Source organism: Aspergillus tubingensis (assembly GCF_013340325.1).
Source record: "Aspergillus tubingensis WU-2223L DNA, scaffold_9, whole genome shotgun sequence".
In the NCBI taxonomy this organism is placed as follows: Eukaryota; Fungi; Ascomycota; class Eurotiomycetes; order Eurotiales; family Aspergillaceae; genus Aspergillus; species Aspergillus tubingensis.
The window spans coordinates 2,292,575-2,315,704 of record NW_023336283.1 but is presented as its reverse complement, the minus strand read 5'-3'; the positions used below and the strand labels follow the sequence as shown (position 1 = coordinate 2,315,704).

The 23,130-nt window shown below is 50.3% G+C and overlaps 8 protein-coding genes across 8 annotated transcripts; 3 read left to right on the top strand and 5 right to left on the bottom strand.

Moving 5' to 3' along the window:
• Positions 1-780: 780 nt before the first annotated feature.
• On the top strand, positions 781-2,891 carry clrD (histone-lysine N-methyltransferase Clr4; the record flags this gene model as incomplete). Its single annotated transcript, XM_035503949.1, has 3 exons — positions 781-828; positions 1,177-2,365; positions 2,437-2,891. The coding sequence occupies 3 exons, from the start codon at positions 781-783 to the stop codon at positions 2,889-2,891; spliced, it is 1,692 nt and encodes a 563-aa protein (XP_035359842.1).
• A 931-nt stretch (positions 2,892-3,822) lies between these two features.
• Positions 3,823-4,485, bottom strand: AtWU_08840 (uncharacterized protein; the record flags this gene model as incomplete). Its single annotated transcript, XM_035503948.1, has 1 exon — positions 3,823-4,485. One exon carries the CDS (start codon positions 4,483-4,485, stop codon positions 3,823-3,825), a length of 663 nt encoding a protein of 220 aa, XP_035359841.1.
• A 1,693-nt stretch (positions 4,486-6,178) lies between these two features.
• On the bottom strand, positions 6,179-12,647 carry cch1 (calcium channel protein CCH1; the record flags this gene model as incomplete). The annotated part of the gene is made up of 4 exons (XM_035503947.1): positions 6,179-7,863; positions 7,918-8,581; positions 8,639-10,981; positions 11,037-12,647. 4 exons carry the CDS (start codon positions 12,645-12,647, stop codon positions 6,179-6,181), a joined length of 6,303 nt encoding a protein of 2,100 aa, XP_035359840.1.
• A 1,144-nt stretch (positions 12,648-13,791) lies between these two features.
• Positions 13,792-15,191, bottom strand: AtWU_08838 (uncharacterized protein; the record flags this gene model as incomplete). The annotated part of the gene is made up of 3 exons (XM_035503946.1): positions 13,792-14,344; positions 14,487-15,052; positions 15,141-15,191. The coding sequence occupies 3 exons, from the start codon at positions 15,189-15,191 to the stop codon at positions 13,792-13,794; spliced, it is 1,170 nt and encodes a 389-aa protein (XP_035359839.1).
• A 511-nt stretch (positions 15,192-15,702) lies between these two features.
• AtWU_08837 (60S ribosomal protein eL6) lies at positions 15,703-16,701 on the top strand (the record flags this gene model as incomplete). The annotated part of the gene is made up of 3 exons (XM_035503945.1): positions 15,703-15,822; positions 16,106-16,441; positions 16,549-16,701. 3 exons carry the CDS (start codon positions 15,703-15,705, stop codon positions 16,699-16,701), a joined length of 609 nt encoding a protein of 202 aa, XP_035359838.1.
• A 938-nt stretch (positions 16,702-17,639) lies between these two features.
• AtWU_08836 (sterol desaturase family protein) lies at positions 17,640-18,774 on the bottom strand (the record flags this gene model as incomplete). The annotated part of the gene is made up of 2 exons (XM_035503944.1): positions 17,640-18,206; positions 18,295-18,774. 2 exons carry the CDS (start codon positions 18,772-18,774, stop codon positions 17,640-17,642), a joined length of 1,047 nt encoding a protein of 348 aa, XP_035359837.1.
• Positions 18,775-19,410: 636 nt separating this feature from the next.
• On the bottom strand, positions 19,411-20,534 carry ksrA (3-dehydrosphinganine reductase; the record flags this gene model as incomplete). The annotated part of the gene is made up of 3 exons (XM_035503943.1): positions 19,411-20,241; positions 20,298-20,429; positions 20,493-20,534. The coding sequence occupies 3 exons, from the start codon at positions 20,532-20,534 to the stop codon at positions 19,411-19,413; spliced, it is 1,005 nt and encodes a 334-aa protein (XP_035359836.1).
• Positions 20,535-20,978: 444 nt separating this feature from the next.
• AtWU_08834 (something about silencing 10 family protein) lies at positions 20,979-22,994 on the top strand (the record flags this gene model as incomplete). Its single annotated transcript, XM_035503942.1, has 2 exons — positions 20,979-21,162; positions 21,220-22,994. 2 exons carry the CDS (start codon positions 20,979-20,981, stop codon positions 22,992-22,994), a joined length of 1,959 nt encoding a protein of 652 aa, XP_035359835.1.
• Between the last annotated feature and the right edge of the window lie 136 nt (positions 22,995-23,130).

The window sequence follows — 23,130 nt, the reverse complement described above, 5'->3', positions numbered from 1 at the left end:
TTTGCACAGTTCTCGAGGACTTATCAGTGCCAATTGTTCTATAACTAACCATGAACCATGTTTCAATATGATTAGTCATAAGGCGGATGACATGCCAAGAAATAATGCCACAGACACAAAAAGAATTAAATAAAGTCAGTATGAATCGCTCTACTGTCTTTACTAGAGTGTTTATTTAGGAGTAGTTTATCAGAGATGATTTGAAATATATTATTCTATATGTTTATATGGTTTTATTACTTATTTTTGAAGTTTTGTGGTATGTGCTGGTATGATGCTTTTTTGTCTGCATTTGTTGTTTTGGATGGGCGGAACTATGCAAAGATAAGACGGTTGGCCCCCTTTTATGGTTACTCTCTCAATACTCAACCTTATTGGCCAGATTAGAATTGCTCGATTTATTTATCAAGTGGTTTTTTGATACCACGAACTAGCATAGCAGCAGAAGTTCAGGATAAGGGATGATGCAGTATCACTTGTGACTTATCCTTTATCTTTATAATTACTAAAAGATTAATTTGTCAGTTATATTGATCTAGGACTGTAGTGTTTAATAGCTAGTAATACATTTAAACTAATTAATTTATAATCACCTGACTTATAATTTCCTAAAATAGCCTAGTCTTATTTTTAATTCACTCCTAACTCCAAGACTTGATTTTATTCTAAAGATCATCTTCAGCAGCCACAGTCTCATGTCTCCTATCAGCGTGTCTTTCTTGTGATAGTTCTATACCCATGAATTTACTGCCTACCTGAGCGCCTGTTAACTCTCCCACCATGGTTATCGATCTTACGCTTGACTCGGACTCGGAGGAGAGAAATCAGGTGAGTTGTTCTTTTACGCATTTTCGCTCTTTCAAGTTCGGTTGGTGTCGTGTTATCTGGTGTTGTTCATGCGGCTAGTTGTCTATCTAGTTTGTGAGCTAGCGGCTATACTGCATGCATGGATGTTTCTTGTTGTGAAAACTTATACAAAAGCCACAACATTTCTTGTTTTATTTTCTTTTTTAATCTCTCGAAAGAAACAATATCTGACAGTCTCACATTTGATTTCTTTTCTGTTATACTTGAAGTTGAGACATGTTCTTGTGACCTTAACAATTATGCTTTACTCATTCACTGCACCACCCTCGCTATAGTTCGTGAGAGGATCAGCTGACTTGATACATCCAGAATCATGTGCCATCGTCAGCACCACATCTTCAGAACAACATCCCCAAGTCCCCTTCTACTCTCACCCACCGCCCTGCCTCCTCAGTTCCTTCGAAACGAAAATCTGAAGATGTAGATGAACTGCTGGCATCCTTCCTGCCCCGCCGGCCGCAGTCACAGCCGCGGTCTTTTTCCCAACCACAACCGACTAACCGGGCCAATCAGCACGCCATCTCTATCGAGATAGAGGATGACGATGAAGATGAGGACGTCAAGTCTTTACAAAGCCACCGCCGAGTGCCAGCCGCTCGATCTTCTTTCTTTAACCCTAACACCGTTTCCTCTGCTGGCAAGGAAAACAGACCTCTGCAAATCAAGTCTAATGCAACATCTACTCGTTCATCTTCACCCCTTACCCTCGCAGCCACCAAACAAGAACCCTGCCGCAGCCAAGACGGGGATGAAGACAGAAAGCAGAGCTCCCTCTTAAGCACTCGCCGGTCCCTCTCCTTCCAGACCCCTAGTCCCGGCCCCATCTCTCTCAGCGTAGTCATCCCCTCACCTTCTCGGCGCCAGCAACAGGAAATCGATTCAGCCGACGTGATCTCCATCCCATCTCCAATCGGCCTCTCCGAGGACTTCTACCCAACCGACGCGTACGAGAAACGCGCCTTGAAGGGTGCATACCCCGTGGCCCGGAAAGTGGATCGAGCAGCCATTCCATTCACTATCGGCGCCCCTGGCCCACTACTCACATCTAAACCGGACATCAGCGCCCAGCTGCACCAAACCCTGCAGCAGAAACTCGCGAAGATCCGAGGCCCTAAAGTAACCTTTGCATCGGGGGACCAGCACCAGCTAGCGCAGTTTGCAGCCAACTTTGAGTTTGTGAATACGTATAAGCTACGACAAGGGGTCACACCTGTCCCAGAGGAGTTCCTTGCGGGATGTAGCTGTGACGGATTCTGCGATCCAGCGAGATGTCTCTGCCTCAGCAAGGAAGAGGATACGAATGACCCAATGATCCCGTACAAGCGGGCCGATGATGACGGGCGATTGCTGGTTCTTACACCGGAGTTCCTAAAACGAAAGGTCATGATCTACGAATGTAGTTCGAGATGTGGATGTGATGAACGCTGCTGGAATCGAGTAGTGCAGAATGGCCGGACAGTCCGACTGGAAATTTTCTGGACCGGTAACCGAGGGTTCGGTATGATTCCATTCCCAGCTCATAGTCCCTACAGAAATCCTCTATATATATACTAACGAAGAAAAAAAAAGGCCTCCGCTCCCCCGACCCCATCCGCGCAGGTCAATTCATCGACTGCTACCTAGGGGAAGTAATCACCAAAGAAGTAGCCGACATCCGCGAAGACGCAACAGCTCAAAAAGGCCCTTCATATCTATTCAGTCTTGACTTCCTCGCCACCGGCGAAGACAGCAAGTACGTAATAGACGGACACCGATTCGGCAATCCAACACGATTTATAAATCACTCGTGCAACCCGAACTGTCGTCTAATTCCCGTGACTCGCAACCATGCCGACGATTACCTGTACGACTTGGCTTTCTTTGCGCTGAGAGATGTACCACCCATGACGGAATTGACGTTTGACTATAATCCCGGCTGGGAGAAGGTTAGGAAGGTTGATCCGAATGCTGTGCCTTGTCTTTGTGGGGAGAGTAATTGTCGTGGTCAGCTTTGGCCGAATCAGAGGAAGGCGAAGAGGGGGTGATTCCCTCTTCTACTTTCTTTTTTTCATTTACTCTGCAATAATTCAGCCCTCTTGTCAATTTCGTATTATGATATGATATGATATCATATGCATCGCATGAGAGTGCACGTTGAGTCGATGATTAGCAATATTGATCGCATTTTGCCTGCTCTTGTTGTTGAGATCAGGTAAACATGCCATTATCGGTTTTACCCAGGGGTGTTGGGCATCTTGCGTTCTTGTCTCGCATTGCACATTGTTCTCAGGGGAAGAGGGTTCAACATACTCCATTGCTTTGTTCAAACTTTTACATGGTGACTTTCCTCGTCTTGTCTTGATATCAGATACCCCGGTGGTTTCAATTGCATCTTCTTTTCCCCTTCACTTTCTTTCTATTTGAAAATTACGGAGTTCTGTGTGTGTGCGTACACTGGTCGCATCAGTAACAAGTGGATAGTGTATTTCTTCAGCATTCTGTTCTATTTTATCCCATGTTTAGATGCAAAAGATATGTGGACTGAAGCAAGCAAGCAAATTGAAGGAATAATAGAAATGTTCATTATGTATGCTAATCTGCAAGATATGCAGTGCATTCATTGTCCTGAATGATATGTCCATAGCAGGAGAATATTCAGATAATCAGATTCAATGAGAATCATTATCAGAAGATAGAGAAGTAAAGTAAAGTAGCAAGCAAACACGCAACAAACCCTCTAAACAAAAATAATTCAAAAGTAAACTCCACTCCACTCCACTCCAACCAAACAAACAAAACTAATATCACAATTCACAAATCACAAGGTATCCGCCAATTCCAATTCAAGAAATTAATCAAGTAAGCCCGCTCAAACCCAACAAACCAAACAACCCTAATTACTCCAATCATCCCAAACCCCAATACCATCACCCATCACCAAATAAACAATCCATAAAATAGTCCTCGGGATCAGAATCACCCCCTCCCCTCCATAACCTCAAAAATCCCACCCATCACAAACCGCGGCTGGGAACCACTCCTCTCCAACACCCCGCCATCCATCGACCCAAAAACACTATCATCCATACTATCCAACGCAAACCCCACCCCCAATAGCGGATCCACAGGCCTCGGCTCCATCAAATCCAATCCCAGCCGCTCAATCTTATCCTCATCGGCACGGGACCGCTCCTCCGAGAGGGCCAAATCGACCTTCGAGGGCCGTCGCCGTAGCAGCATCATCGACATGGATGAGGGGCGGTGGCGATGGTGGTAGTACCGGAAGGGACTTTGGCTGCGGCTGCGATTATTACTACTTCTGCCATAGTAGTAATCTTGGCCATAGTTGTAGTCGGAGAGGGAGGTGGTGTTGAGGCTGCCGATAGCGTTGTTGTAGTAGTGGTTATTGTTGAAGCGACGGCGGCGGGGAACGGGAGAGGAAGTGGGCGAGGAGGTGGGACTGGCTGTTGTGGAGCTGAGTGGAGTTGGGGTGGTGGATGGGATGGAGAGAGTGACGGAGAGGGATGGGGAGGATGGACCACCGCCGCTGTTGGGGTTGGCATTAATGGTGTTGGAGGTGGTCGGGGGGTGTGGATGGGGTGGGATTATTGTTGATGTTGCGTGTGTTGATGTGGTCATTTTGTTGTTGCGGTCGGATGGTGATGATGATGAAGAAGGGAAAGAAGTGTGGAGGTGGAGGGGGGTGGGTTGGTTAGGGCGCATTTTTGGTTTGGTTGTGAGGATAGATGAGGATAAGTAGATAGATAGGTGGAAATGAGAATGAGGATGTTTTGGGGGAGAGGAAAGAGAAAAAGAGAGAATAATAATAATAATAAAGTAAGATGGATAAAGTAAGATGAGATGATGTCAGGTGGGAGCGGGCTGACCGACAATATGAATAATAAAGTAATTAAGATTGACAGATAAAAATCAATAATGTATGGGATGAGATTGGATGTTGATTGATTGAATTCAATAGAACAGAGAGAGAGATTCGGAGGGAAAATTAGATCGAGTCAGGTGGTCCCCTCGGGTTTCGCCTCACCAAAGCAAAGCAAAGCAAAGCAGGCAAAAGAGAACTTCCCAGATAATTATGTGGGGAGACAAATCGGATCAGGTCAGGTACAGTAATTATCAAAAGCAAATATTAGTTGGTAAGTAAGTAAGTAACTGAAGATTTGAATGACGACAATAACGTCAGAGGAGGGAGTCAGTCACGCCTCATTGTAGTATCAGGAACTGAACAAGAAACAGCCAGAAGTAACTAGAGCAGCAGCAGCGGCGGCAGCAGTTAAACCTTCTTATAACCACAGCCCAGGCAAGAGGCCAGTTAGTAGGGGCTCCATTTGCATTCAAATCATACAAAAGCGGCAGGTAAGGAAGGAGGGAAAGGGAAATGGAATTAAGTGTAAAAAGTAGACTTGTGGACTGGGGATAAAGATGATTGAACGAGGGCGACTCAGCAAATTGCCGAACGCAGTGACGCTTTCCTTTTCCCTCGCCCCCCTCGTTGCTGCATCCGGCCATCTAAACTATCTTTCTTATCCCTTCCGACGGACCTCTCCTGCTTTGGCTTTTTTTCCCACTCCCCTTCTTTTCCGCCTGCGGATACTCTGTGTTTGTCTCCTTCCTTGTCTTTCATCCTTAAACAGATGGACTACTGGAGATAATATACGTGTTCGTGCCTGCTTTCTCCCTACATCCGGATTTCAAAAACCCAACCTTCATCGTTGCCCAATCCGGTAATGCCAAGCATCCTGGGATGCCAAGTTCATTGCGGAATATTAACCAATCAATCATCATCTTCTTCTATCTATTCCCTCTTTCTTTGTACTTTCTAGCTAGTAAAAAGGAAAAAGAAAAGAAAAGAAAAAACTGTACACATACACATACACATGATGTAAAACGCATGGATGAACTGACCTGCGCTCGGAACCAAGCAACGCAGTGGTTTTCGCCCACACGCCCCCGCTATGCAAAACGTCTAGTCTCGTAGCGATCAACAACTCCCCCCGCCTCTCTCTCTCTTCCCCTCTATTCACTCACTGACAGATCACACAGACCAGCAAATGGATCACCCAAGAAACAAAACAGACAGACAGTAGATGATGGATGCATCGTAACATCGAGAACGGCACGGCAAGTAAGTATGAGGAAAGGGATAAAAGCAAGACACGCCAAAAAAACAGGAGTAAACCAAGAAACGGAAAAGAGAATCAACCCAGAAACAAAACCAAGGGTGAAGATTTGAAATCATCCCCATGTTCACATCTCTAATAAAAATCAAGATCGTGGCAACATCGCTCATATATCAACCAACTCGTCTATTTCCTCACTCCCCCGATCGCCGTCGCTGTGTGAAGCTGCGTCGGATACTCTCTCCCCACACCGACTCGCCCAGCGACTGCATCACATCGTTCACGTTCATCGCGCTGTTCTGTCGCGAATGCGCCGGGCTGGTCTGCTCATCGTGCACATCTCCCCCACTGCCGTATGACGACGTCGTGCCAGCCCGCTCCCGCAGAGGCGACAGCGATGGGCTGATGCTGGACCATTCCGTCGCCGGGGAGTTCAGGACAGAGATCCGACCCAGCGGACTGGTATCGATGGGCGGCAGCTGGTACCGTGTGGCTCGCCCGGTTGGGGACGTCGGGGACAGCATCGGCTGCTGCGACGATTCTTCTCCAGTCAGCGCGTCGCGTGCTTGTTCTCGTGGCCCCTCGGTCGCCGCCGGTTCATCGTGAGATCCGTCATCAATGAAGATCTCCGGCACCGAGAACTGAGGAACACCACTCATCCGGGCCGATTTCTTATGCTCAACCCGGCGCCGGAACTCGCGAGACCAATACAGGGTGTCAAAGAAGCCAATCACCGTCTGCCGACGGATAGTTTCCTCGACACGCTGCAGTCGCGCCCGTCTGCGCAAGAACTCTTCCAGTCGCAGACTCTTGCTGTCGCTGATCACGTTATAATGGGCCAGGATCATGAGACAAGAGTGGAACGAGATGCCGCGCACCGGGTCTGCCGACACAAGTACCTCCTCATAGAACGCGTTCAGCCGTTGTCGGCGGTTGCGCACCACGTCCGTTGGGATCTGTCGAAGGATTCTGGCCATCTTGTCCAAGTCCAGCCCGTCGACCACTCTCCGATGCGCAAGCAACGAGTCGCGCTTGTCAACCCGGCACTCTTCCATGATTTGGCCGATAGTGAACTCGCCATCGTAGATCCGCATCGAAAACACTCCCGAGAGCTCTCCCAACAGTCGCGGAAACTGTTCTTTGGTGATATACCCGGTTCCGTCCGGGTCATACGTAGCCCACGCATGCTTGAAACGGCGGATATCCTCGCGACTAATCGCATAGAGTCCACTGCTCTTCTGGTACACGTACGAGAAGCTCTCAAAGATCAACGACGTGAACAAGGAAACGAAGAGGTACATGCTAATAATGTTCCAAGCAATGAAAAGTGTTCGAGCCCACGGCGCACTGCCACAGTCGTCCAAGAAAAAGTTACCGTCGTAGGTGCACATTGGAGGACTCATCGTGGCATAGTCTTCCATGATCTCGTTCCAGCCTTCTCCACAACTCATCCGGAAGAGCAGCACCAGCGCCTTGGGAACATCGCGGAAGTTGAGGTTGTCGGTCTCTTGTGAACCAAACTTCGTGAGACCAAAGGCTTGGTTCATGGCGATCGCGAATACCAGGAAGAGGACAAACCACGTGGCAATGAGGTTTCCGATCGACGTCAGACTCGCCGCGGCAGTTTTGAACAGCTGGTCAAGCTGGTTGTTTCGGGGAATAATAAGAAGCGTGATCGAGACCAAGAAGAGCTTGTTCAGTTCGTTGATCACCTGGCTCGACGAGACGAATCTCAAGATTGTCGTGATGAACGTCCCGGAAACAGAGAGCAACGAATACACATCCCATGAACTCCGGCTAAACCGATGCCAACCTAAGCCAAGCATCCGGATCAGAACATTGGCAATGTAGACGAAGTTGAAAACAAAGAATATGATCTCTGTACCATATTAGCGGAATCACTCGTCTAAAAAGCCATAGGAATAAAACTCACCTCGGGTCTGATCCCATACGTCCGGCTCGGGATAGTATTCCAAGACCAGCAACAACAGGTGAAGTGTAAGGATGAAAGTCACACATCTTGCCCATGGGCCATGTTTCTTAACGGCGACTCGGTAACTCCACATCTTCCATTGTCGGCTCTTATTGTCGAAGGAGCGCTTTGAAGGGGAGATTTGCCGGAGCAACTTCCTCAATTCCAGCCATGATCGCTGTTCAGCAGTAAGATACGCTACACCAGTCTCTTCCGTGTAGTTCCGCATGAACACGGATACGAACAGCGTCAGGACGAAGACGGCACCAAGCAGGTTGAAGATGATGAAGAAGAGCCCATTCTCCGGCGCAACATAGTCCTGCGGCTGCGTATCCACACCAGTAATGCTCATAGCACTGTCCTGCACGTCGATCCACCCTTCTTGAGAGACAATTTGGAACAGGATGAAAAGGGAATCGCCAAAGTTGTCAAAGTCGTAGTAAGAATTGTCGGCCACTCGCGGAGAGAGAACATCCCAATTGAAAGGCGTGTTCTTGTACTCACCAATGCACTGATCCAGGCTTCCTGAGATGTCGCCATCATTGCATGACACCATTCGTCCGGCGAAAAGATTCACTCCGTAGATAGCGAAGGGGATCAAGAAGCTCATCGAAACAGCCGCGGCCTGCCAAGCTCATTAGATTCTGCCTCTCGGGGCTCCAGATGGGCGGGCGGAACTTACAGCAATGACCTTCCATCCTCCAACAATGATCACTGAATGGAAAGTATTCTTAGCGCTATCACTGACATTCAAGAGCCTTAAAGCCCTCAGGGCCTTAAACGCTCCAATCGCTCGGGTGACGCCCCAATCTTCGAACAGGGATCCGCCGACGCTGATCCAGAGTGTGATCAAGACTACACCATCAAGAAAGCCCCAGGAGCCACGAAAGTACGCATTAGGCGTCCAGAAAAACCCGTCCGCTATAACCTTGATGATAGCTTCTATGGTGAATAAGACAGCGAAGCCCATGTCAGTGTAGGTAAACCAATCCCGGTTGGTCGTAAAGTGATTCTTCTGGTAGATCGGTGTGGTTATGCAGGCCAGCAACACCATTGCGACAATGGCCGCGTAAATGAAGGCGGAAAATGAATACCAGACTGGCTTGTAAGGATCTACACCCTCCACTCGTTGAACTCCACGCCCCGGCCCCACGATACGCTGGCATAGCTTCCGAACGGGGTGGTTAGGCGCAAAGATAAACAGTGACTTGTTGTAATTGGGGTGTCGCATAAGGTACTCTCGTTGGGCCCTTTTCCTCTGTTCGGCCGCTGAAACAAATTCCTTGGCCATCGTCCTCGGGTCCAGTTCATCAAATGTGCGCGGGATATCCAGCTTAGAATAGAAAGGGTTCGGCTCTCGACGCATGATTGACGTGGTAAACTTCGTCCAGATCCGCGAGAAGAGTCCTGGCTGGGCTGTCTCGGCCGTGGCTGACTGTTCTAAAGGAACGTTGTCTCCCGGCCGGTTCTCAGGTGGCTCATCCTCATCAAGGAACTCCTGGACCACGGCATCCTTGAGCAACATTTCCAGTGCTGCTGGGCCATGATCGAGAGGATCTTTATACCGGCTCGAGTCCTTGCCCAGCTTGAAGATCTTGGAAAGAGACAAGTTTCCCTGCGAGGCCATGTTGACTTGTTTCTGCTGCAAGAACGCTTTAACCTGCTGAAGCCGTTTCTCATCCTCCGAGACATCGAAACTTTCCTGGATGACTGCAATGAACATGTTCAATACAATGAAGTTGGCCAGAATGAACCATATTATCAAGAAAGCCGCAGAGATCCAAGCTGTGTTGTATGACACTGTGTACGTGGTAGCGTTATACAAAATATCCGTCCAATTCTCGCTCGACAAGATTTGGTACATCCCGAGAAAAGAGTTGTAAATGTCGGCAAAGGTGATGATTATGGTATCGCCATCTGCGTCTTCCTCTGGAATTTGCCCACGAAAGAGCTGAGTTGCGAAGATGGAAGCAAGGAACGTAATCAAAAAGACAAAAAAGATCAAGTTCAGCAGACCAACTGCATTGCGGAAGACGACCATAATGAGATCCCTAGTCACCTTGAACGCGAGCACGACACGATATACTCGAAGAATTTGGAAGAGTGTAAGGACATCGTACGCTCGTTCACGCTTGATTGCTGGAATCTGAATGATGCACGTTATTATGACAAGGCCCAGATCGACCCAATTCCGCGTTTTCTTGTGGAACGTGCGCCAATCCGAGGCAAATCGTAGGATGATTTCGAAAAGGAAGACGAAAGTCATAACAAGCTCTGTGGTGTCAATAAATTGGGCCCGATCATCGCTCATGGAAGCACTTCTCATAGCTTGGACGACAAGATCGAAAATGATAATGCAAACCCAGAGCCACTCGGTCTTGTCGTAGAGACGCTTGATCGCACTGACCTTCCGAGAGGCCAAATCCTCCCTTTCAGTCGTGTCTATCTTTTTAACGGCAAAGGCACTGCGCTGGCTTTCTTCTCGGATAACCTGAAAAGCGTGGGTGATCACTGCAACCAGCAGATTGACCATCCACAAACTCAATATGAGAAGCCCGCATATAAAGAAAAGAGAAGACGCAAGATAATCGCTGTCGGCAGTATAGTAGAGTAGGTCGGTGAACGTGTTCGAGCTCATGATAACAAACACAAGCTCCAGCGAATTCACGATGTTGTCAAAACTCAATGTCCCATTGTAGGGGTTGTCTCCTTCAAGACAAATGGAGCCTGCAGGACAGATGTAGCCTTTGGGAGAAGATGAACCGAAAGTATTATCCTTCTGAAGCCAAGGCATTTGTAGTCCTGTGGTCGAATTGACGTAGCCTCCACAAAACTGTAAGGAGCCGTTTGGATCATTTTGTGCGTAATCGCTTTCACCGTCAACGCCAAGCCAGACACAGGTTCTCCGAAAGCTTGATTTGAAGCTTTGGATGCCGACGATAGCAAACAGAAGCCAGAAGAAGCCGATAAGGAAAGCTACGTGCGCAAGCAATGGTGCTGCTTTTTTGAGACTGCGCAGGATGACCTTGTCTCGGATGTCAGTATACGACGTGGCTAAGGGTATTCGACAGAGAACTTACAGAAGTACCATTGGTCAGATTCAGGAGACGAAGAATTCGAAGACAGCTCAGCATGCTGAACACATAGAGCTGCTGGCGAGTCTCGACTCCATAGATTGAGAGGAAGAACGACACCCAGTACGATACCAAGGCGACGAAATCAAGCCGATTGAACGAGTGCCGCAGGAAGGCACGGTGGGCTAGTCGCACGCGACTCTTCTGGAGGGGGTCATCGGCCAATTGATTCTCCAATTGATTCAACCCTCCCGTAAAAGTTCGTATAATGGAAGCCTGGGGCTGTTCTGACATGGCAGACTTCCGCACTGAGAACTGCCGCTGTGGTATGATCAAGTTCTTCCCTTTCTCAACAACTGCTTTTCTGAATCCCATAGACCGGTCTAGGGTGCTGTATTCGGCAGGGTTGATGATCAATCCTGACACAAGGATTTTAGCGATAATCTCGAGCGTGTAAATAATGAAGATGGCGAAGTAAGGATAATCCATGGGATTTGCTCCCCAACGGACAGCTCGGGGAAATTTCCAGACAGAGCGTGCAGATTCAATGGTCAGCAAAATAGTCTGGACCACGATCACAATCAAAATAAAGGGTTCCGTGAACGGATGGACGAGTATGTCACACAACCACATCCGCAGCGCATTATCTGGGCCTAGAATACCCAGCGATTTCCCTCTCAGAGGGTTGCTAATGCCGCGCCATGCCTTATTGTTCGATGGCAATTTCTCTCCAGGAGCTGAACTGTTCAATGAACTGGTAGACGGCGCATCATGCGCATAGTCTGGCAAAGATGGCAGTGCCGGGGGCTCTTCCATTCGCGCATTCTTATGCGATTCCTCCCTGAGGATCGATTGTTCCACCACTTCAGGTTCGTTACTAAGGTTGACAATACGCTGGGACATCGACTTCATCATGGAACTGGCCCGCATCAAGGCAGATCCGGAAGCCGACGGGGACAGCGATCGCGACCTGTCCGCTGCATTGCTTCCTCCGCGGGATCTCCCCACGAAACCACCCTCCAGATTGTGTAGATCGTCACCCAATCGTGACCCCGAATGGCTGGTAGCAGGAAATTGAACCGATTTTGTACCGCCCTGATCATTCTGGTGTTCATTGTCCGAGCCGGATGCTCCGCTTATGGGCTGGACGTTTTGTGTCTCCGTCAATCGTGCGGTGTCGTTGTAGGTGTCGATGTGGGCGAGATAGTGTTCGGCTCCGTCGAGCGGCACGGTATCTAAGTCAACACTGGAAGGCGCTCGACTATGCGTCGGGGCAAGAGAGGTACTGGACGAGGGGTCAAAACTGAGACCGAACGAAGTCGCTTGAGCAAATGCCCCCGGATCTTCGATTGCGTCTTCATCTTCTTCATGGGAAATGTGAGGATGTGGGCGCGCATTGCCCGCCGCATTGGCCGTTTCAACGGGCGAATCCACCGCTATGCGCTCATAGTTTCTCCCTGTCCGGCCCCTGCCGGTCAAAGATCGGCCCAGCCTTGTCGCAACACCAGCTGGACCTCCACGTTCATGGTCTGGCGATGAGAGGTCCTGCAAGGGGATTGAGTGATCGATGTGGAAATTATCGTCGTCGGGGCCGCGGTCATGGCTACTTGAAGCCATGGTGGGCAGTCGTCAGAGTGCTAACCGAAGGCAGACATCGCAGGCTGTTCAGGAAGAGAAGAAAGCAGGTCAGAAAGGCGCTGGGGAGCGTTGACGACCGAGGCCAAGTAAAAGCGCGCTGGGGAAAATATGGGACAGACTCCCTAAGTAAGTTAAAGTAGTACGAAAGGGCTGACGAACTTTGGTTAAGTTAGCGGTGGCACCCCGTGCGGAAACGTGGGTAAGGATCCAATCAAGCCAGGCAGCCGTCAAGAAGCAGCGGGCATGATGGGGACAGGAACCCAAACGTGTCGACTTCCAGATCACAGTGATGGTTATTATTGCTCGGTATGCGCAGCGGAGCTTTGGCTGGACGGCGCCAAAGCGGCCAAAACTGGGGCGGATTCGGCAGCGGCGGCCTCTGTATGGCCCATTGGCCAGGTTCTCTGGCCCAGTGATTGCTAAACGTCCGAGCCTTATGAATGGTCCGGGTCGAGTTCGTTCGACACACGGCCAATTATTGAGGGTGGATATGGATGGGCTCTGGCTTTGGAACGGGGCTTGACTTGGGATTTTCCCCCCTGCTGCGCCCGGGAGGGGAATTATGCGCCTCCCCCCCATGATGCATTTAAGTAATAATCTAAGTACGGATGACTGACATTGACTTGACTTGCTTTGTCCGGTCCCTGACAGGATCAGGATGGGGATCACTTGTGTCCACTCCCGATACGGCAATTCCATTGATATCTGTCCCACCTCTTTTGCCTCGGTGGAGGAAGAGATCATCAAGTCGGAAACTTTTTTGCCCTACGTACTTTTCTTTTTCTTTTTTTAATTCTTGATTCAGTTTGAAATTAACGGGCGGAGTCCGCCAATACGCCACACCAGACACATTATTATTAACGGTATTGATATTACCAGTATTATCATGCTGCCTACCGACCAGTGCTATTCTTACCCCACCCACCTCATGCCAAAAATAACCCATGACAAGTCTCTTTCTGCTTAGGAGGGGATGAGACATCCATGCAAGGCCGCTAATGGATTTCTAAAACATCAGTGGATAGTTACAGAATGGCTGGCTGAAGATAATAATAGTAAGAAAGATAAGGAAAATAAGAAGAACCCTGTCAACATAACATAATCACTGCTATTTCGAACCCAATCAATCGGTGTCCATACGGTTTTCTTCAGCCGAATCCTTAACATGATCCCGAACGCCTTGGAGGAATGCCTCAACAGCATCACCACCACCCAATGGAACCCCTCCTCTACGCATAAATCCTCCATTTGCAACCGGAATTTTTAGAGCCTCGCTGATGCTCGGTAATCCACCATCTCTGATCGCCATCGTCAAGCTTGCTAGACTCTGCGCAAATTGAGGTGAGTGTAGAACTTTGCGCAGAATCTCCTTCTTTTGCGTCAGTTCGAGCGATCCCAGGGCGGCTTGAGCGATGTCCGGGTCCTGATCAGCTGCCGCGGCTTCCTCGAGGTCATTGTCCTGCGCTAGGAGAAGCAGCGACGGCGGCAGGAAGCTCAGGAGGTTGTCAACCGTTTGTTCGTCCGCAGATTCCAAGAAGGGCAATGTAGTCGAGGTTGTAAGTAGGTCTTGCAGAGTAGTGAAAGGTCTCTCGGGGTCTTGGGATTGCCGCGAGCCCCCATGCAGCGACTGCAGGAAGCTCTGCACGACAGATGAAGGATCCGAGTCAGCGGCGGCCCTGTGAGCCAAGAATGCTAGTTAGCTTGGATTCATGAAGGGGAAGGCCTATAATCGTGACCAAAATATCCGAGCATATTGAATATCTCGGCTAGTAAAGTTCAAGACTAGAGACAAATAAAACTGTCGAGATATGTACCTACGCTCTTCCACCATCGGCACCACCCTCCCTCGATCCTTGGCCTTCCGCCCGAACATCACCGCCAGTCGCATCCGGACCTGCTCCTCCACTGTTCCCTCCGTGGTTGTGGTTCGGGTCATGGTCCACGCCTTCGACATCCTCCATAGTCTCGTCGTCATCGCCGCCCGAGGGACCGCCTCGGGGAAGGTTGGCGATCTCATGTTCTACATCCACATCTTCACCCTGGAGCAGCCCGTTGACAATCTCTCCTAGCTTAAGATCTCTTTGGCTGAACCAGCTCGGGTTTCCGTCCTCATGCTGAGACTTGGATTGTAGCCAGAAGAGGTACCGTTGGGAGCTGGAGGAGAACTTCAAGACGTAGATACGACCATTGGTAGGTGCTGTAGAGTCGACAGGCTTGTAAGGTACGAAGCAACCATCCGAGGGAACCATTACCAGGTCGAGCTCGGGTTCCGTGTGGGGAGCAGATCTGGGGCGCCAGCAAAAGTGTACCAGCTCATCTTCGGAGTAGAGATAGATGTAACCGGGGGTGGGCTTCGGCTTGACGACGGAGGTTTCACCGGACGTCTATCAGAGAAAGGTTTCAATAAGCAACATGTTGATAGAGATGCAATGAAACAGTGACGGGTGGGAGGAAGCTCCATATTCAACTAACCTCGAGGTCACAGATACCCGCTTTGAAGGTAATGATCGGAGCTATAGACATGGTGTAATATGGCGTAGGCTAATAGAGGGGGGCAGAAAAGACTGTTGAAAATATACACAGATTCTCTAAGCTAGAACTTTGATGATAAGCGCACACCAACGATGCGGGAAAGAAACTGTAGGTTGTGGATTGACGGAAGAAGCTGCTGAAGCAGTAATGTACGTCAGTTCGTCACCCGCAAACAAGTCGGCAGGTAACGTGATGAAGATTAAAGGGAGCTTGGGTTTCTGCGGAATTGGTATCTACGGGTGACCGGAAAGGCGGACGGCAAAAAAGACATGTTTTATGCCTGAGGCCACAAAAGCAGCGGTTATCGGGCTATCGCTATCAAAGGGGCGCCGAATCGGCACTAGCGCCTTTCGGCTAGGGCTCGCGTCCACACAAACTCACACTTTCCCGTCCTGGGGCGCAAGTAGCAAGTCACACATCAACTCCAACAACCACCCGCCGTCGACAACCACCACCCTCCCCCTACATTCTTTTCAGACCACCTTCGTCCCCAGCAGCCAATATGTCGGACTCTACTGTTGGCCAGACGAAGCAGTTTGGAAAGGGCCAGAGGACCGTCCCTCACCCGGCCCAGAAGGCCCAGAAATGGTACCCCGTTGATGACGAGTCGCAGCCCAAGAAAGTCAGTACCACACCCTGTGCAAGAGCCAGAAAATGAGATGGAAAAAGATGCGGTTTCGTTATGAACAAATGCGACGGGTTTGCGCTGGTCTTGGGAAAGATTGAACTTCCTTTATAAAAAAGCGGAAGATTTGGAGGACAAGTCAAAGATTCAGGGCCAGTGTTCTATACCGCATGAGTTGATAAGGAAATCGCATCTTGGAGAAATCGGGGCCCCGGAATTCGAAATGGGCAAGAAGGAATTGGAACAGGCATTCTGACATGGTTATTTTATATACATATAGGTCCGCAAGGCTATCCGTCCCGCTAAGGTCCGCGAGAGCCTCCAGCCCGGTACCGTTCTGATCCTCCTCGCCGGCCGCTTCCGTGGAAAGCGTGTCGTTCTCCTCAAGCACCTCGAGCAGGGTGTTCTCCTCGTCACCGGTCCCTTCAAGATCAACGGTGTCCCCCTCCGCCGTGTCAACGCTCGTTACGTGATCGCCACCAGCACCCGTATCGACATCAGCGGTGTTGACGCCCAGACCCTCGAGAAGGTCTCCGCTGCCGACTACTTCACCAAGGAGAAGAAGGCCGAGAAGAAGACCGAGGAGGCTTTCTTCAAGCAGGGAGAGAAGCCCCAGGTATGTGCACATACACACCCGTGGTTTGGCTCTTCCTCCGAGAGGAGTCCAACCTTTACGGAAGTGGCCGGATGAATACTGATATAGCGATTTTTCTCAATCAACAGAAGAAGGTTGTTGCCAGCGCTCGCGCTAGCGACCAGAAGGCCGTTGACCAGTCCATCCTCGCCTCCGTCAAGAAGGAGGCTTTCCTCGGAAGCTACCTGGCCAGCACCTTCAGCCTCCGCAACGGCGACAAGCCCCACGAGATGAAGTGGTAGATGTGTGACGCGGCGGCCGCGGGTTCGGTAGTTATTGTGGAGGAGTCCTGCGAGGGGCGGCGGCTAGAAACTCCCTTTTCAATCTTTTGCAAGCAACTGGTCGAACTCCACAACCGGCACTTGCAAAAGGAAAAGGGGGGTCGCAGGAGGAAACAGCTCATGAAGTATATGTAACTCGATTCGAGCCTCATGTTTGCTTAGGATTGCGGTTTTTTTTAATGCCGAGGTTAAAAAAGGAAAGGAAAAACCGGTTGTTATTTCATACTTGATCTCCCCCCCAAAACTGAACTGTCTTCCTCCAGCAATTCTGGCCGTTTGCACAACCCCCCCTTCTTGCAGTCGATAACTTTGAGCCGAAATGAAAAGAAAAAAAGAAGAATACCATTTCCAGCTGTTCAATTTTATGTTACTACACTCTGTTCACTACGACTATTCCAATATCTTTCAATATCAGGTTCGGGCGGAAAAATATCAAAAGAATTGGGCATTTTTATTATATCGACGATCCACTACTATTCTTCCGGGCTAGATCAAGTTGTAGTTGATCATTCATATCTATGATGCATGACGGTATGATAGTACTAGGTAGTATACTTTGTGTGTGTATCGACTATTGCCACTACTTATCTATTGGCAACTGGACATTGCCGGGATTCCGAATGCAACCCCAGCCCCACATGCACTTTCACATTCACACTGATAACGATAACATTCCAAAAAATACTGGATAAATAGCAGCTCCTCTATGAAACACCAGGACAATCCCAACCACGTCGAACCAAACTCCCTGCCAGACAATATAACCCATATTGCGCACATACATCAGAAATAGCATCACATCATAAATTACATGATCCATAAGCACATAACAATGAACCAACCAACCCCACATACCAAAGATATACTTAACAACAAAATATATATCTCCCCACACCGCCTCACAACAACTGCCTCAACTTCTTCTTATGCTTCCTCTGCGTCTTCTTAGCGTGCGAATCCAAAGCCTCCTGCACCTTGGCCTCAAAAATCTCCTTCCCCCTAAGAACGGGCGTAGGCTCATCACCCTCATCTTCTGTCTCGGTGATCAGCGCCTCACCCTCCTCTTCGCTAATTGTAGTCTGACAAAACCAATCCGCAATACCCCACGGGCCAAAATTCCCGGCCGCGCGATTCAAAAGATGCTTCTCTACTCGGCGAGCGATCCCGCCCAGGAGGAAGAAGTCCATCGGCATGGCAGAGTATCCGGAGTAAGCGAGAGTCTCTTCCAGCGAGACGATGCTCATGTACATGGCGTAGGTGATCATGTGGAGGCGGAGGAAGACGGCGGGGAGTAATGTGGGGACGGCATTACCGAGGAGGTAGGGAATAGGGTGGTCGTAATGGGCGGTGGAAGGGTAGGGCGCGTGAAGCGAGTGGTACCAGGTTTGGTGGAGGGAGGAGATGTAGCGCGTGATGCGGTATTTGTCGTTATGGAGGATGAAGCGGTGGATGGTGTATGCGAGGATCTGGGAGTTGCGCGCGCGTGATTAGTGAGTGTCGTTGCGGCTGATCGCCAACACATTGGAAGTGTAAACATTTCGAGACAGAATTTACCTCTCGGAGTAGTAGGACACAGGCGAGATGGAAGGCAATGTTCCATGGTATGATCGGGATCGAGAAGGATACTTTGAGGGCACTGCGCGTATTGAAATACCCGATGCGAAGAGTTTCGATGGTAGCTTGCACGGCGATGCTTATGAAAATGTTGAGGAATGACCATCCTACGACTTTGAGCTCTCGACCCCGGACTCCTCGTCGCTTGCTTCCAGTCGGGAGACCGTGTTCACCATGCGCCTTGAGCAGGACGGCGGCGGAGGGGACAAGCGCATCGAATAGAAAGAGCAGCGCCGAGGGGAGGATATAGAACAGCAGTCGCACGCCTATGGAGCCGAACAGCTCAACCTTGAATGGGGAATGCGACAGGATGAGAGTCGTCCATGTCATATAAAAGAAGATCAAATTAAAGGTGGTGTAGGAAGGGGTGTAGGTGAAGAGACAGAAGAACAGAGCTGGGAGAGCCAAGACCCGATTCATGGTGTCGACGGCGATTGGGAGCTATTGAGGGTTCTGAAGAATAACGATCTGGCGGTAGGATCACAGTATCTAGCATCCCCTTGCATGCTTTCGCAGGCGCATCTTATATAGTGGGACTAGGGACAAAGGCGCAAAGTAGAAGAAAGTTTTGTGGTTATCGAAGTGAAAGACAGCCGCAGGAACAATGGAAGAGCAAAGTGCCTGCAGCAGCCGCCCGACGTCACGACCCACTAGCCCTAAAATGGCGCCTCGCTTTGTCAACTCTGCGGCTATTTTCGGCGGCGGACAAAGGACCCATTCAAGCATCCGTTGGAGGTTCCAGACCTACAAGTAGCTTCAAAGGCTTCGTTCGTTGCGAGTGTATCGCCATTGGTCTACGCCTCTCCGTTCTACAGACGTTTCAATCCCTGCTCTGATATCCGAGATTACAGTACAGCCTATGGAGCCTGGCCGTCAAACTAGAAACTAAAGACAGTGGAACAATGATGATGTTGAAATTAATGATCAATCGGGATTTTTCAGTACATGATACTCCAGGCGAACATGATAATGGTCATAAGGATAAAGAGGCACGCTCAGGGTATCTAACTCATACACCAAACGACGACACACAAAGCATAGCAAGACCCCCATCGATTACTCTCTCCGGCGACCAGGGACGCCGTGCTTCTCACCCCAGCTCCAGGCCTGTCTCCTGAGATCGGGGCTCACATGCAAGAACAACAAGTTGCTGAGCCAGCCAGTGAACGTATCCTTAATGAAGGAGTTCCGCTGGCTGCCTCCGAGCGCTGATCCCTTCATGACATCGCCAACGAACATCGTGGTGATCATGTACTCACCCCTCTCCAGGGCCTTGATCGCAATGTTTGCAACTTCTCTAGGTGTCTGTGGCTTATCAGCAGCCTCCAGCTTCTTGGTCAAATCCGGCTTGAGCTTCTGTTCGTTGTCGAATCCAGGGCTGAGAATGCCCATGGGGAAGACGGTATGGATCTTGACGTCCGTAGCTGGAGCCTCCGAGCGGCACTTGTCGGCGCGAGAACCGTTGTACATCTCAATTTCTTGGCTGAGAGTATCAGACAATGAGCGAATTGCAGCTTTGGCAGGTGAGTAAGGGGCATAACCAGCAATGGGCACGAATGCGAGGGTAGAGCATGTGAAGATGAGGTGTCTAGGAGGTAGCGGCATTTGCTGGCTGGGAGTAATGGGTACAAGCCACCGTCTCAAGATTGCATGAGCAGTGTTGGCAGCTGTCCAGTACACCGTATCCATTTGGTCCCTCAATGTCTGAACGGGGGTCTCTGCAAAGAAGCCGGGACTGCAGTATCCTGCACAGCACCATACGATATCGGGGGATTGTCCGTGGTTCCATTCGGTGACTTCGGCCATGACACGGTCACACTCGGCAGCATTGGTCAGGTCTGCACAGATGTAGTGGAATCTCTGTCGCTCGGCCTCAGCCGCGGCACCCTTTAAGAACATTATGAATTAGCTGAAATTCACCCTGAGACCAAACGTCAACTTACCTTGACAGTCTCAACGGCATCCTGGAGCTTCGACTCCGTGCGTGCGACGAGCACAACATTGGCACCCTTCTCTGCAAGCTGGCAAGCCACGGCCTTGCCCATCCCCTCCGAACCTCCCGTGATAACAACGGTCTAAAGAAGAGGTTAACCGACTATGCCACGGGCAAGAAGTTGGAGGGAACAATGGAAACATACCCTGCCCTGAACGACGAACTGGTTACGACCGAATCCGAACATTTTGCTAGCAGAGTATAGGAATAGTCCGCAAAGAATGGTATAAATTCCCAGCGTAGTCGGGGAAGAGTCGTAAAAGGTGGTGGGTATCAGAGAATGCATAGGAAAGAAGAAAGAGAAAGGACTTTGGGGGAGAGGAAAGAAATGACAAATGTCTGGGGCTGTTCGAGGCTTCCTGTTCTGGGACAATGGCCGATGAGGAGAGAAGGAAGCGGTATTCTTGTTGCTTTTTCGGAAAGATGATAGGAACAGTTCCAGATAGGAAGGCGCGATCCTCCGCGGAACATGGGCCCACCAAACGGTGCAAACACCCAATTGGGGACTAGTGTCTGCCGGGCGGTGAGAGTGTCCCTCCCAAATTTTTATTGCGAAAGTTTATCGATTCGCTGCGGAGGATTTGGTCCGTACTAGCAATTCTACCTCTTACTCCCTCATACGCAATTTATCATGGGTAAAAAGAGAAAGGCTGGTGGTCGCCCTGCGGCCCCTAAGGCGGACAAGCATGGCCCGTCCAAATTCCACATTGAGGAGCGATTCGATGATTCGGAGGATGAGTTCCAGACCGGTCGCGACCAGATCCTGCTGGAAGAGGCGCCGGAAGCAAAGAGACGTCGGAGGGTGGCTGAGGAAGGTTGGTTGCACAAAGCGCATTCTGTGGATATGTTCAACTAACGGGATACGCTTTTAGAGGAGCTTCTCCAGGCATCGGACGAAGAAATCATGGGATACGATGACGAGGACGACGAGGATGATCTAGATCTTGATGATGAGGAAGACTTTGACGAAGGCGATGACTACGATGAGGACGACATGGATGGTGTTCAGTCAAAATCCAAGTCGAAGCGCGGCGGCAGTCCGGGATCTGAAGACGACGAGGAAGGTATCGCCGCTTGGGGCTCTTCCAAGAAGGATCTTTACAGTGCGGATCAGATCGAAACGGAAGCAGACGCTCTTGAAGAGGAGGAGGAAGCTAAGCGACTTCAGCAGAAGCATCTACAGGCCATCAATGAGGAAGACTTCGGCTTCGACGAATCTGAATGGGTCGAATCCGGCAAGGACCAGAAGGATGCAGAGGATGGCGGTGAGGTGACAGAGGTTCTCCCGCAACTGGAGATTACGGAAGATATGAGCGAAGAGGAGAAATTGAAGATACTCAAGTCCAGATATCCCGAGTTCGAGCCCCTAGCGAAAGACTTCGCCGACCTCCAGTCCACGCATCAGGCCCTCGCCAAGGCCGCTCAAAGCTTCAATGCCAACGATGACTCCGAAGATGCTCCGGAATCCGCACCGGTTACCGTCGTCAAGTTCCGCGCTCTGTCCGCTTACCTTGGTACGATCGGCATGTACTTTATGCTCCTGACCTCTTCCACCGACGACTCCGGCAAGCCTGCTCCACTATCGCCTGCTCAGCTACGAGCCCACCCCATAATGGGATCCCTAGTCAAGTTCAGAAAACTCTGGGAGACCGTCAAGAACCTCAGTGAACCCGAGCCGGAGGCATCCGAAGCCGAGGACGACTCCGAAGTTGACGAAATCATGGCCGACGCACCCACGCCCAAGCAAAAGAGCAAGAAGGGCGAGGAGCAAACTTCCAAGAAGAACAAGAAGAAGGCAGAGAAGGTATCCAAGGCACAGCGCGCCGCCGAAGCAGCACAAGCCGAGGCAGAGGCACGACGAGCAGAGCGACTCCGACAGACCGAAGCCAACCTCGCCGACCTGTCGAAGCTCGTTTCCGGATCGAGCAAGAAACGCGCTGCCCAGAAGACCAAGTCGACCAAGGAAGCCGACGACTCCGACTTCGGTGACGAAGACGCCCTCACAGCCAAGGAAGCCGAAGAGAAGGCCAAGCAGAAGCGCTCTCTCCGGTTCTACACATCTCAACTCGCCCAGAAAGCCAACAAGCGTAACGCAGCCGGTCGTGACGCAGGTGGTGATGCAGATCTACCTTACCGTGAGCGTCTGAGGGACCGCCAAGCCCGCCTGAACGCCGAAGCCGAGAGACGTGGTAAACAGAAACTGAAGGACTCCGAGCAGCTAGGCGGCGACAGTGATGAGGAAGACCACCGGGTCGCCAAGCAGCTCCGCGGCGACGAAGGGTCCGACGATGACGACTACTACGACATGGTCGCGGCTCGCGGCAAGCAGCGCAAGGACGACAAGAAGGCACGCGCCGAGGCCTACGCTGCTGCGGCTCGTGAAGGCGGTCACGTTGAGATCCAGGAACAGGTCGGACCCGATGGCAAGCGTGCCATCACCTACCAGATCGAGAAGAACAAGGGTCTTGCACCCAAGCGCAGCAAGGACTCTCGCAACCCTCGTGTCAAGAAGAGAAAGAGATTCGAGGAGAAGAAGAAGAAGCTCGGCAGTATTCGCCAGGTATACAAGGGTGGTGAAGGTCGTGGTGGATATGGTGGTGAACTTACGGGTATCAAGAAGAACGTTGTTAAGAGTGTTAAGCTCTGATTCTAGTTCTTCTGGTTCTGTTTCTTGGTACTGCGGTAGCACAATTGGAGACATACATTACGGGCGTTCAATGTGTGCGAAAATGGGTCTTTGTGTGTATATAGATAATTTCTTCCCGATGATACAAACTTTTGTC